The 14,047-nt window shown below is 40.2% G+C and overlaps 1 protein-coding gene across 18 annotated transcripts in view; it reads left to right on the forward strand.

The window, feature by feature from the left end:
• Positions 1-567: 567 nt before the first annotated feature.
• The window catches only part of PRP4K (pre-mRNA processing factor kinase PRP4K), a 44,479-nt gene continuing 30,999 nt past the window's right edge, over positions 568-14,047 (forward strand). For all 18 annotated transcript variants that reach the window (XR_012517406.1, XR_744768.3, XR_012517407.1 and 15 more), the window contains exons 1-2: positions 568-757; positions 9,620-10,816. Coding sequence is in view for 1 of the 18 variants with exons in the window: in XM_003927386.4 (XP_003927435.3) it covers positions 717-757; positions 9,620-10,816 (1,238 nt within the window). In the remaining 17 variants the exon portion in view is untranslated. The remainder of the gene's footprint in view (positions 758-9,619; positions 10,817-14,047) is intronic.

A 14,047-nucleotide genomic window follows, 5' to 3' on the forward strand; every position in this document is an offset into this window, starting at 1 on the left:
AAAATCACATAAAGCAACTTGGACCCCCCAAAAATGACATGTTCCAGGTACGGAAACAACGAACTGAACGACTCCTGAACCATGTCACCCTTGAACTACGTAAAGTTGAAAAGATGTTCAATGTCAAATGCAATAACAGTTCCACATTTAAAGATATTTACGTTCGAGGTACAGACCTAATTTACAGTGTTTTAAAATGCCTTTCTATGCACTTTCTCGGGAAGTTAATGCTAATTCAGTTGAGCTATCTAGAGAGGTGGTTAAGCATTTACTGTGTCTCTAACACTGATCAGGACAAAAATCAATTTGACAGAGTTTAAGAGAATTTTCACTCAACTTCTAGTCCCCATAGCCAATCAGTTCTCGGAACCGCACACCCGAAGCCGACATCCCTCTCTCTCTGCTCCCCCCGTCGGCGGGCTTCCGTAACTAAACGTCCATTTCCAGCATTGACCAAAGACCTCAACCTGGACACACGCCCTCAATCCTTAGCAGCACCGCCCACCATGCTCCCGGAAGCTGCGCCACGACGCCCTCCGCCCCGCCGGGACGTCGGGTTTTATATCCGGATTCTTAGCGCGGACTCAGAGCTCCGCTCTTCCCAGCCGTCGGCACATGCGCGGCAGCTCTTTTCCTTCTTCCTCCACTTACACTACCTTCCACCGTCCGGGAGCCGCCGCCGCCGCCACCGCCGCCGCGGAGTCAGGAAGTTCAAGATGGCCGCCGCGGAGACCCAGTCGCTGCGGGAACAGCCAGAGTAAGTAACCTCCGTGAGCGGGCCAGAGGCTGGAGCCCGGAGACTGCCGAGTGGGAGACGACGGAGAGCTGCAGCGGGCGGGCGGGAAAGTTCGGGCCTAACGGCAAGAGTCAAACTTTGCCTTTTCCGGCGCGATTCGTTGTGGGGTGGGAGGCATGGGGAGCTGGCGGCCTTCGAGCTTCATTTTCCCCGAGGCCGCCGCTGTTGGGGCGAAGGCGGCCGCGGCCTGCCGCGCGTCGTTGCCCCGGGAGGCGTCGGCGCGAGCGGCCTCTACAGGTCCGGTGCGCGTGGCGGCTGCCGCGGCAGTGAGGTCGCGCCTTACTCTTCTTCCCTTGGGGACCCAGCAGATCTCCCTGGCCGCAGCACTTAGCGGCATCGGTGTTGGGGACACGAGGGTCAGTGGCGGCAGGCGGGGCAAGCGCGAAGTCTTTTCTTCCTCACGCGGTACCCCTAGTCGTCCTTATGCTGGTGTCACTTTAGGACCTGAAAGCAGAGAGAGGAGGGGCTAGGGTCACACTCTGATCATCCTGAAGCTGGTCTGTAGTCAGCGGGATACTCGGTCTCATCACCTTGTATTCTTTAGTCCAGCAGTCACCGGGTATTGTTTTGGTGTTTTGTTTTGTTTTTGAATGCCTACCGGCAGCTTTTTTACCAACTTGCAAACTTGAGGCAAAGTAAGGTAGAGTCTTTGGTTTTGAGGCTTGGCTTTTTTTTTTTTTTCGCCTGGGTTTATAACCCTTCTTTAGAAGGACGAGTGGAAGGAGTAGTGGGAATTACTAGCTACTGCCAAACCACTTTATGTCTGTAATTAAGCTAATATAAGAATCCATGGGCCAAATGAAAAAAAAAAAACAAAAATAAAACTTGTGTATGCTGCAAAGGCCAACAACCCTTGCTTAACTAAAAGCTACTATTTTAATTTTCGTGTCGGTAGGAAAACTCAAGAACCCTAAAAGAGAATGGATTTTACAGCAATATTTGCATAGCCACTGTTTTTGTTTGTTTGTTTTTTTGCATCTTCACTGTCTGATCTGTTTCCAGCCATCTTAGAAAGAGGTATAGTCTCCCAGCAACTTGTAACTGAGCGACAGGAGAAATCTTTGCCACCTGACACTTCATTGCTGTGCATCCAGTTTTGTGCTCCTCAGTCATCTGCTTTATTCAGCTACGCAGAGAAATGGAATTTTTTTTAAGGCCTTTTGAAAACTGCTGTATTATTTTTACAGTTTGACTTAGCAGAGATTCTTAAGTTTTAAACTAGCTTTAGCCTGTTACTGTTTCTCACCAGTTCATTGTGTGGCACAGCTACAGTGTTTAAGCCAATACGGTGCAGATCTCATGCTATGCAGCTACGTTTTCTACTAATCTGAAAAGTTTTATAGTATTATGTCCATTTATTTGATTTTAGGGATGTTTCACCTTCATTTTGAGGAGTGAGTCAGCCCTATTTTATTCACATACTGTATTCAAATATTAGAGTTAATAATTTAAAAAAATACATATTTAGGCCTCTCCTGTATAAATGACACTGACATAATTTTTAGTTTCCCTTCCCCACACAATACTTGGTGTAAATGGATTATTTGGTCTGTATATGTCTCACTTTCAGTAGTTTGAAAGTGTTTAACAAAGAAGATAACAGTTTGATACTAAAGCAAGCACTATGCCTGATGCTTATAGTGAGACCCTGAATATAGTGTCTACAACAGTTCTTTAGAGGACATGGAGTAGTTTACAGTTACATGGAATCTATTCAAAATAGGAAGATTTAGAAAGAATAAATATAAAAAGTAGCCTTTAAGCTCCCTGAAGGCTTTAGTTCTATTAACAACCCTGTTGAGGTGGATAGTTTTATTTTCCTTATTTTAGAGAGGATAAAACTGAAGCACAGAGAAATTAAGTAACTTGCTCAAGGTCACGATAAGTGGCACACCCATTTGAACTCTGGCAGTCTGGTTCTAAAGCCCTGCTGCTAACTGTTGTACCGTCTGGCCTCCCACACTATACAATGCTACTTCTTTTTAAATTGCTTTTCGAGTTTGAAATAATTTTTATTTTTTTCCACTGTCCCAGAAAGATCCATTTTTTGATGTGACATGTCTAATTTATTGAAACCTAATTTCTCAAACCTGCTTTGGCAAAGAGGGCACCAGAGGGAAGGTTCGTTTTAGGACTAGTTGGTCTTTTGAACCCATTCTGATTTTTTGTATCTACATTAATTCTTTTTATTCATTTTATTTAATTTTGAAACTCAAGCTCTTGTCACCCAGGTCAACAGATGGCACTATCATGGCTCATTATAACCTTGACCTCAAGTGATCCTCCTGCCCCAGCCTCCAGAGTATCTGGGACCACAGGCATGCTCCACCATGCCCAACTAATTTTTAAATATTTTTGTAGAGGCAGAGTCTTCCCATGTTGCCCAGGCTGTTCTTGAACTACTGAGCTCAAGTGATCCTCCTGCCTCAGCCTCCCAAAGTGCTACAGATAGTAGGGAGTCAAGGCGGAGGATCATTTGAGCCTAGGAGTTCAAATCCAGCCCAAGCAACATAGCAAGACTCAGTTTCTTAAAAAAAAAAAAAAAAATTAACTTGTCAGAGAAATAGGCCTAAACTATTACTTTTCTGGTGAAGTAGCAGTGGTGTCCACTTTGCTCACCACTAAAAAAATTTTTTTAAAGAATTGTCTAGCTTAAAAATGGTTTTATTCATACACAGATTTAAATCCGTTCTCTGTCTCTGCTTATTTTGAATGCCTACCAAATAAATTCACTAAGACTATTCTTTGGAAAAAAATGTAAAAGAAGTTACAATAACACTAGTGGTTGGTGATTGAAGACTTATTTTATTTATTTTATTTGAGACGGAGAGTCACCCAGGCTGGAGTGCAGTGGCACAATCTCAGCTCACCGCAACCTCTGCCTCCTGGGTTCAAGCGATTCTCCTGTCTCTGTCTCCCAAGTAGCTACAGGCATGCATCACCACACTCTGCTAATTTTTGTATTTTTAGTAGACAGGATTTCGCCTTGTTGTTCAGCCTGGTCTTGAACTCCTAACCTCAGGTGATCTGCCTGTCTTGGCCTCCCAAAGTGCTGGGATTACAGTAGTGAGCCACTACATCCGACTGTGACTATATTATTTTAAAGTTGTTCCATGATTTTTTTTTTTTTTTTTTTTTTTTTTTTTTTTTTGAGACGGAGTTTTGCTCTTGTTACCCAGGCTGGAGTGCAATGGCGCGATCTCGGCTCACCGCAACCTCGCAATCTCCAACTCCCGGGCTCAGGCAATTCTCCTGCCTCAGCCTCCTGAGGAGCTGGGATTACAGGCACGCGCCACCATGCCCAGCTGATTTTTTGTATTTTTAGTAGAGACGAGGTTTCACCATGTTGACTGGGATGGTCTCGATCTCTTGACCTCGTGATCCATCCGCCTCGGCCTCCCAAAGTGCTGGGATTGCAGGCTTGAGCCACCGCGCCCGGCCTAGTTTTTTGTATTTTTCTAGAGATGGGGTTTCACCATGTTGGCCAGGCTGGTCTTGAACTCCTGACTTCAAGTGATCACCCGCTTTGGCCTCCCAAAGTGCTGGGATTACAGGTGTGAGCCACCAATCCCAGCCTTATATTGTTCTGTATATATCATTGACACAAACAATACTTACTGAGCACCTGATACAGATTAATCTAGGCCCTTAGAGATAGAGCAGTGAACTAAAATGAAAATTCTGCTCCTATAGTGCTTACATTATGGTAGGGAGAGACAAACAAGAATTTTATTAGTGGTAACAATTGCTTTGGAGAAAAATGTTCAGGACAGAAGGAGAACATGTGTGCAGTGGTGTGGGTTTACATTTAAAAATGGATTGATTGCCGGGAGCGGTGGCTCGAGCCTGTAATCCCAGCACTTTGGGAGGCTGAGGTGGGTGGATTACGAGGTCAAGAGATCGAGACCATCCTGGTCAACATGGTGAAACCCCGTCTCTACTAAAAATACAAAAAATTGGTCGGGCGCGGTGGCTCAAGCTTGTAATCCCAGCACTTTGGGAGGCCGAGGCGGGTGGATCACGAGGTCAAGAGATCGAGACCATCCTGGTCAACATGGTGAAACCCTGTCTCTACTAAAAATACAAAAAATTGGCTGGGCATGGTGGCGCGTGCCTGTAATCCCAGCTACTCAGGAGGCTGAGGCAGGAGAATTGCCTGAACCCAGGATGCGGAGGTTGCGGTGAGCCGAGATCGCACCATTGCACTCCAGCCTGGGTAACAAGAGCGAAACTCCGTCTCAAAAAAAAAAAAAAAAAAAGGATTGATCAGGAAAACTTGTTTGAGAAAGTGATGAATAAGCAGAGACCTAAGGTAGTCAAAGGTGGCGAGGAATGCATGTATTGGGGGAAAGCATTCCTGGCAGGAGAAACAGGTACCACATACCTGAGATGTGAGTTTGCCTGTTCAATGAACATAGTGTGGCTGGAACAGGGTGATGGTGAAAGAAGAGTATTAAGTTTAGAGTGTTAGGGATGTTGGGCTGGTGGGTATAGGACCTTTTGCCCTGAGTAAGGTAGAAAGCAATAGTTTCACAAAGAGTAGTGACATAATCTGACTTTTTAAAGCATCTTAAGCAAATGGAAGATCTTTTGAATAACTTAGAATGCCAGCCTTCTCACTGGCTTGTTGTATATGTGACCTTAGGCAAGACCCTTAAACCTCCTTGAACCTCAGTCTCAACTCAAATGGAGAGACTTGAATACTTAAGTGTGGAGAGACTTGAATACTTAGTGTGACAGCCTTTTATACTATGAACTCGTTTAATTGTCATTAAGTCTATGGTTTGTACTATTTCCCCATTTTTTAGTTGGGGAAACTGAGGAAAAGAAGAAAAACTTGCATAAGATTACAATAGCTTTGTCATGTAAGGAGGCAGCATTTAAACCAGGTAGTTTGACTCCGGAATCTATGCTCTTTGATGATATTCCTTAAAATAACATTTTTATTAGCAGCCCTCTCTGCTCCACTGAATTTTTGTGAATAAATATAACTATCCAGCATCTATACAATAATAATAGCTTATTTATGGGGGGAATTGGTCTGTGGTAGGCACTGTCATAAGCATTTAACATCTAGTCACCCATGTAAACTTCACAATACCTCTTCAGGTAGGTACTATTTTCTCCATTTTGTGGATGAGATGCCTGAGGATCACTTGCCAAGGCCACACAACTAGTAAGTAATGGAACCAGGATTTGAACCCAGGCAGTTTGGCTCCAGAGACTGCTTAACCACTCAACTATCCTTTGTCTTGAGGACAGTCTTGAATTAAAACTCAAAAGTTCAGGGAGTTTTGAATTTGAGCTTAGTGACTAGAATGTTGTATTTTGGGCACTTAGATTTTATATGCCTGAAGATCATTCTCAATCTTTAAAGATTCTCCTAACTTCATAACTTCAATAAACTTAATTTTTTCTTAGACATTTTCCCCTGTAAGTCAAGGTTCAGGAAAAAAAGACTTTCTGGATTATGAGATGGGAGATTTCTGGGGAAAGGGGATGAGATTATACCCTATATAAAGAATAAAGTTGAAATGTCTTGGAATCTTTTACTTAAATCTATATGACTTCTTTCCTTTCCATAATAAAGCAATGATGGTGTTTTGTTTTTATTGTTGTTGTTTTTATTTGTTTGTATTTTTGAGATAGGTCTTCCTTTGTTGCCCAGGCTGGAGTGCAGTGGCATGCTCATGACTCACTGCAGCCTTTAACTCCTGGGCTCAAGTGATCCTACCTTACTTAGCCTTTTGAATAGCTGAGACTGTAAGAACATGCTATCACACCCAGCTAATTTAAATTTTTTTGTAGAGGTAGGGTCTCACTGTGGTGCCCAGCTTGTCTTGAACCCCTAGGCTCAAGGAATCCTCCCACCTTGGCCTCGCAAAGTGTTGGAGTTACAAGTGTGAACTACTGCACATGGCCTGATGGTATTTTTTAAATACCAAGATACTGTGCTTTTTCTAAGTCTTTGAGAAAAATTAATGTCCAGAAAACAGTACTGTACTTGTCCTGGGTCTTCTCATACTCGATTAGAGAGAAGTTAACCCAAATTAAAACCTGACTTTCCCCATTGTTTTAACTAAATCAATAATAATGAGATTTTACTGTGCCTGGTTTGTTTTTCCCTTTTTCTCTAACTTGTAATTTGCAAGCTCACTCCATTAGGTATTTCCTCTAACACTTGTCACTAGAGGACATAGCTTCTCTTGCACATCTCTTAAATACCTTTTCCAGCCAGAAATGGACGTTGGCAGTCTGACAGCCAAAAATCAAAGTTCTTTGAGTGAGCTACCCTGTAGTGGCTGTGTGTTTTTCACGTCCCCTCATCGTCTTCAACTAATAACTTCTCAATTATACCACCATTCTCTCCCCAACTCTTTCTCCCAGCAAGTTTATTCAAGACTGTGAGACCTGGATAGACAGCCTACTTTTGCAGTTCCTGAGCCTCTGGGACTTCAGTGAACCTTTAATTCTCGCTCAACCACCCACTCTTAGAATCATGTACTATTTTGTCATCTTCTGGAAATGGTATCTTCTTGGAATGTTTTTTGTTTTTTTTTTTTTTTAATTTAAATAAGAGATGGAGAGTTCTTTCTGTTCCCTAGGCTGGAGTGCAGTGATGTGATCATAGGTCATTGCAGCTGCAAACTCTTGGGCTCAAGTGATCTTCGGCCTCAGCCTCTTGAGTAGCTGGACTGCAGGTGTGCACCACGATGCCTGGCTCCACTTAGAATCTTACCCACCCCCCCCACCCCACCCCCCGACTTGGAATCTTAACTTCAGTGTCTTTCACAACACTGATGTACTTGAATTTTGCTGTATGTAACTGCCTTTTGTCACTTTCATTCTCTATCTGAAATGCCCCTTTTTCCTTCTTCTTAATTCCTTACTCATTCTCTAGGGTAGTATTATCCAACTTTTTTTTTTTTTTTTTTAAAGACAGAGTCTTGCTCTCTTAGACTGGAGTGCTGTGGCATGATCATGGTTCACTGCAGCCTTGACCTCCCAGGCTCAAGTAATCCTCTCACCTCAGCCTCCTGAGTACCTGGGACTACAGTTTGCACTGCCACACCTAGCTAATTTTTTGGATTTTTAGTAGAGATGAGGTCTCACTGTGTTGCCCAGGCTTGTCTCAATTTGAACTCCTGGGTTCAAGTGATCCTATCGCCTTGGCCTTTTATAGTGCTGGGATTATAGGTGTGAGCCATTGTGCGTGGACTAACCTTTATTTTTTAATCCCTGTCCCTTCTCAGTAAACATTTTTTCTCTTCTTTTTAAGTCCCTGCTTAACGAATTCCTTCTGTGATCTACAAATCACCATCCCTGACCATTCTCAAAATGAGTTTAGGTGATCCTTCAGTGTTCCATAATGCCCCTATTGAAGTCTTCATCACTGCGCTTCTCCAGTATTTTGTTTGTGGTCATGTCATGTGACTTTGTTTTCCACTGGACTTTAATATCTTTGAGGGAGGCAAATACTGGTTTTGTACATCTGTTTTTTCTTTTTCTTTTTTTTTTTTTTGAGATCAAGTCTCACTCCATCACCCAGACTAGAGTGCAAGGGCGCAATTTTGGCTCTTTGCCACCTCAGCCTTTGGAGTAGCTGATATTACAGGTGCCTGCTGCTACACCTGGCTAATTTTTGTATTTTTAGTAGAGACGGTTTCACCATGTTAGGCTGGTCTCGACCTCCTGACCTCAGGTGATCCACTCACCTCAGCCTCACAAAGTACTGGGATTACAGGCATGAGTCACTGCCCAGCTTGTACATCTGTTTTCCTGCCACTTGGCTTGATGCTCACCTGTGGTTGGTGAGGTTTTTTTTTTTAGTTAAAGAGGTTGTTAGTAGACTGATGGATTCTTAGTTTGCAAGTATAAACTTACTAAAAAAGCTTAGGGGTATATAATATGAAGACCTGACAAAATAATCCATAACTTCCTCAAAAAATAGTACGATGGCTTGAATCTAGATAATTTAAGGCCACTTTTGGTCTCATATTTTAGGATGTGATGGTTTATTATGGAGTGACTTTTAAAGGGAAAGTTAAATAATGCTTTTGTACAAGTATTTAACCTGGGATTATTAAACACCAAGGACTTGATAAAATAATTTAGAATCATAAACTCTTTAACTCAGCATAAGTCAAGCATTTAAGCACAGAATCACTCCACTTTAATTAATTGTTTATTTTTTGCATGGCTTAAATGTGTTTGCATGAATGTATTTTGGGAAACTGACTTCTCATTTGAAATTCAGAGAGATTAAATCACTTGCTGAAGGAATATTGGGTTGAACTGTATTAAATTACCGATATTAAACTTGTCGACTTAAAAAAGGTCCTTCCAAGTGGTTCAACCTAATGTCATATGACTGCTTAGTGGCAACTACAAGCCTGGAGTCCTAACTTCTGGTTTAGTTCTCTTTGAAGAGTTAACTCTGGGGGATGTGTTTATACTGTCACCATCGTCAGTATTAGCTACCAGAGCACATTGATTGCTTATTTTGCGTATAGCTCAGTATTGGCTCTAGAGTGTTTGCCTTTTTAAGGATATAAAATGAAATCTGCTCAAAACAAGTGACCTGCTTGGTTTATTGTAAAGACACCAAGTTTTATAAATTTCAAGTGGAGAAGATGACTCTTCCAGTGTGTATGTTAATAGTTAATAGGTCTTATTAAAAAAGAAAATGGGCCCCTTTGGTTGTTAATGTATGAGAAAAGTTGGTTTAAAAATTAAGTTACTGAGTGGCCTCATTATTGTTATTTTGTTTTGACTCTACTTGATAAGTGGTATGATTTTAAAATGTCTTTTGTACATTTATAGGATGGAAGACGCTAATTCTGAAAAGAGTATAAATGAAGAAAATGGAGAAATATCAGAAGACCAATCTCAAAATAAGCACAGTCGTCACAAAAAAAAGAAGCATAAACACAGAAGTAAACATAAGAAACATAAACATTCCTCAGAAGAAGACAAGGATAAAAAACATAAACATAAGCATAAACATAAGAAACACAAAAGAAAAGAGGTTATTGATGCTTCTGATAAAGAGGGTATGTCTCCAGCAAAAAGAACTAAACTTGATGATTTAGCTTTGCTAGAAGACCTGGAAAAACAGAGAGCCTTGATAAAGGCTGAACTTGATAATGAGTTAATGGAAGGAAAGGTCCAATCTGGCATGGGGCTTATTTTACAAGGTTATGAATCCGGCTCTGAAGAGGAGGGGGAGATTCATGAAAAGGCAAGAAATGGAAATAGGTCTAGTACTAGATCTTCAGGTGCAAAGGGGAAACTTGAACTTATGGACAACAAAAATACTACAAAAAAACGAAGTAAAAGCAGATCCAAAGAACGGACTAGACATAGGTCTGATAAAAAGAAAAGCAAGGGGGGGGTTGAAATTGTTAAAGAGAAAACAACGAGGAGCAAGTCAAAGGAGAGGAAAAAATCTAAAAGCCCATCCAAAAGAAGTAAGTCTCAAGATCAAGCAAGAAAATCAAAATCCCCTGCCCTTAGGCGGCGATCTCAAGAGAAAGTTGGTAAGGCCAGGTCTCCTACTGAAGATAAGGTTAAAATTGAAGACAAAAGTAAATCAAAAGATAGGAAAAAATCCCCGATTATAAATGAAAGCAGAAGTCGCGATCGAGGTAAAAGATCCAGATCCCCAGTTGATTTAAGAGGTAAATCCAAAGACAGAAGGTCACGGTCCAAAGAGAGAAAATCAAAACGGTCTGAAACTGACAAAGAAAAGAAACCAATTAAATCTCCGTCTAAAGATGCTTCGTCTGGGAAAGAAAATAGGTCACCCAGTAGAAGACCTGGTCGTAGTCCTAAAAGAAGAAGTTTGTCTCCAAAACCACGTGATAAATCAAGAAGAAGTAGGTCTCCACTTTTAAATGATAGAAGATCTAAGCAGAGCAAATCTCCCTCTCGAACACTGTCTCCTGGTAGAAGAGCCAAAAGCCGATCATTAGAAAGAAAACGAAGAGAACCAGAGAGGAGACGACTTTCTTCTCCAAGGTAACTAAAAATGTTAAAGCTTTTTACAAATTTTCGAGATTTTAAAGGGAAAACTAGAACTTGTGAACAATTAAAAATGAAGTAGTAAGTAAAAATAAATGTAGTAGTAATGAGTTTCATAATTTTAAGTAATCCAGTCCATTAACCATGTTAACATTTGCACTTTTGTGACTGAGCATTTCAATTATAGGTGTTTAACAAATACTGAGCTTGATGATGGAATTGGGTTTTTTCCACATTATTGATTTAATACCTAGTTTGCTAAGGCACTTCTTTCGATCTATGTAATTTGGCTGATAAATCTTCATTGGGGGTGTGCACAGAGAGGATTATTGCTTCATTGAACAGTGTAGGCTGAAATTCCTAACTTTGAAAAGGGGGAAGGGTAATCAGTTTAACATATGTGTTCTGTTTATTCTCTTGTATTTGTATGAGTTTTATATTTTAACGATGTAAATAAAAACATAACAGATTTTTTTTGGTCCCCTAAGTATAATTAAAATGGAAAATTTTATGTTATGACATATAATCTCTTTGTTGAAAAGTAGTATCTCTAAAGCTTAAGAATAGTATAAGACATTATTTTGTACTTTTTTTTAACTATTTGATTAACATATTCTGTCTTAGTTCTTATAAATCCTCATGTGATTATCTTAACTCATACCTAATTTATAAATTAGGAAATAGAATCAGAGAATTTATATAGTTTACCTAGGATCATAGAGTGAAAGTATTTGTGGGGAGGAGTGTTTATACCACTTAAACTACTTTAGAAACTGATTTCTTAGTATCTTTTTTTTAATATTTATTATGAAATTGTCAGCCAAGTTTTGCTTATTAAAAGAAGTTGGCTTATGTTGTATAAGGATGTTATTAATTTTTAGCCATTTACTGTGTTCATATTAATATTTTCTGTGAATCGATATAAATATAAACTGACCTTGAAAATGAAGTCATCATATTTTCAGAGAAATTTCAAATTTTATTTCTAAGTGCTATGTCTTAAGAGATTCTTGGTTCTTGACTTCTGAGTGGCACTGTAATGAAATAGCCCCTTTTTCTTTTGGCTTCCTGGATTGAGGCAGTTAATTGGTTTTACTGATTCAGTTATCTCAAGTGCTTCTTAATTATCCTGGTGGTCTTTCAGTTTGCTTTCAGTTTGAAGAGCAAATTTTGAGGATTTTGTTAAGGACTAGAGCTGAGTGTTTGAAACACATTTTTTTTTTTTAAATTACGGAAGTGCCACATATTTATTAAAGAGAAATCCAAATAAGCCTGTAAATTAGCTCCTTTTTCATCTCTCCACTACCACTCCTTAGAAATTTGTGTTTCCTTAGCTCTCTTTCTTTGCACAGATGATAATATGGATATAAGAGGGTTTTTTTTGTTGTTGTTTTACAAAACTGGAGTCATATATTCACATGTGACTTGCTTTTTTCAGAAAACATTTCTGTGACAAAACATATATATAGATTCTTTTTCATTCTTCCTTACAGCAACTGGTATTTCAGTGTAGATGTATTATAGTATCATTCTCCTGTTGAAACTGATGAAAAATTTAGATTGACTCCATTTTTTAACTATTATATGCAAAGATGTCCATTAGTTATGCATGAGGTTTCTTTATAGATTTGTAGAAGTGGACTTGCAAAGTCTCAGGGTATGTACATTTACATTTTAGAAAGTTATTACCAAATTTCCGTCCAGGAAAGTTAGATAAATTTCTATTTCTATGACGATGTAAACTGCCCTTTTTCCTAAACCTTTATTACCAGGATACCATATAGTATTTTGTCACTCTTAAAAATAAAACCCCAAAATTGTTTTAATCTAAATTTCTTAGATCGCTAGAGATGATGAACATTTTTATTTTTGTGGCATTTTAGCAGACAACACTCTGTTCCTTCTATATTAGTTTACTTTCTCCCATTCATATATATATATATGTGTGTGTGTGTGTGTGTGTGTATATATATATATATATATATATTTTTTTTTTTTTTGATATGGAGTCTCCCTCTGTCACCCAGGCTGGAGTGCAATGGCGTGATCTTGACTCACGGCAACCTCCGCCTCCTGGCTTCAAGCGATTCTCCTGCTTCAGCCTCCCTGAAGAGCTGGGACTACAGGCATGCCCCACCACACCCAGCTAATTTTTTTTGTACTTTTAGTAGACACAAGGTTTCACCATGTTGGCCAGACTGATCTTGAACTCTTGACTTCAGGTGATTCGCCCACTTCAGCCTCCTAAACTACTGGGATTACAGGTGTAAGCCAATGTACCCAGCACATTTATATTTTTTAACTAGTCTTTGAGACTGTGTGTGTGTATGAGCAGATTAAATAGTTTCCACAGATGGCCCTATCAAGGAGTAAGCACCTCAGATCTGAATCAAAGTCTATCTTGCTCATTTTGGCTGGATCAGAGAAAGATTCTTGGGTTCTGTATACTGTACTGAAACATGCAAGGCAGGTTGTGTTTTTAGGTTTTTATTAAATGAGGAAAGTCAGGTGCGGTGGCTCATGCCTGTAACCCCTTTGGGAGGCTGAGGCGGGTGGATCACCTGAGGTCAGGAGTTCAAGACTGGCCTCACCAACATGGAGAAACCCCATCTCCACTAAAAATACAAAATATTAGCTGGGCATGGTGTTACATTCCTGTAACCCCAGCTACTTGGGAGGTTGAGGCAGGATAATTGCTTTGAACTTGGGAGAGGGGGTTGGGGTGAGCCAAGATTGTGCCGCTGCACACCAGCCTGGGCAACAAGAGTAAAACTCCATTGCAAAAAATAATGATAAATGAGGAAAATACTGTAATGTTATTATTTGATTATGGAGACAAATCTCTTTATAATCTGACCAGATTGAATAGTTTTGTCCAAAACTGGACCAACATTGAGAAATGTTCAAAACCTGTTTTAAAAAAATTCAGTTGTAGAAAGGCTTGTTGTAATACAAGTAGCACATTAAACCAGAGCAAAATTCATTGAAACGTACTTGTGAGGTAAGTGTTGAAAAGTTGGATTTTTGTGGGTTTTTTTGGGGGGAGGTGGGCAGGGTCACCATCCAGGCTGAAGTGCAGTGGCATGATCTCTGCTCACTGCAACCTCTGCCTCCCAGGCTCACACGATCTTCCCACTTTAGCCTCCCTAGTAGCTGGGACTGTAGGCACATGCCACCACTCTTGGCTAATTTTTATATTTTTTGTAGAGATAGGGTTTCACCATGTTA

The sequence above is a fragment of the Saimiri boliviensis genome, chromosome 4, assembly GCF_048565385.1.
Source record: "Saimiri boliviensis isolate mSaiBol1 chromosome 4, mSaiBol1.pri, whole genome shotgun sequence".
NCBI lineage: Eukaryota > Metazoa > Chordata > Mammalia > Primates > Cebidae > Saimiri > Saimiri boliviensis.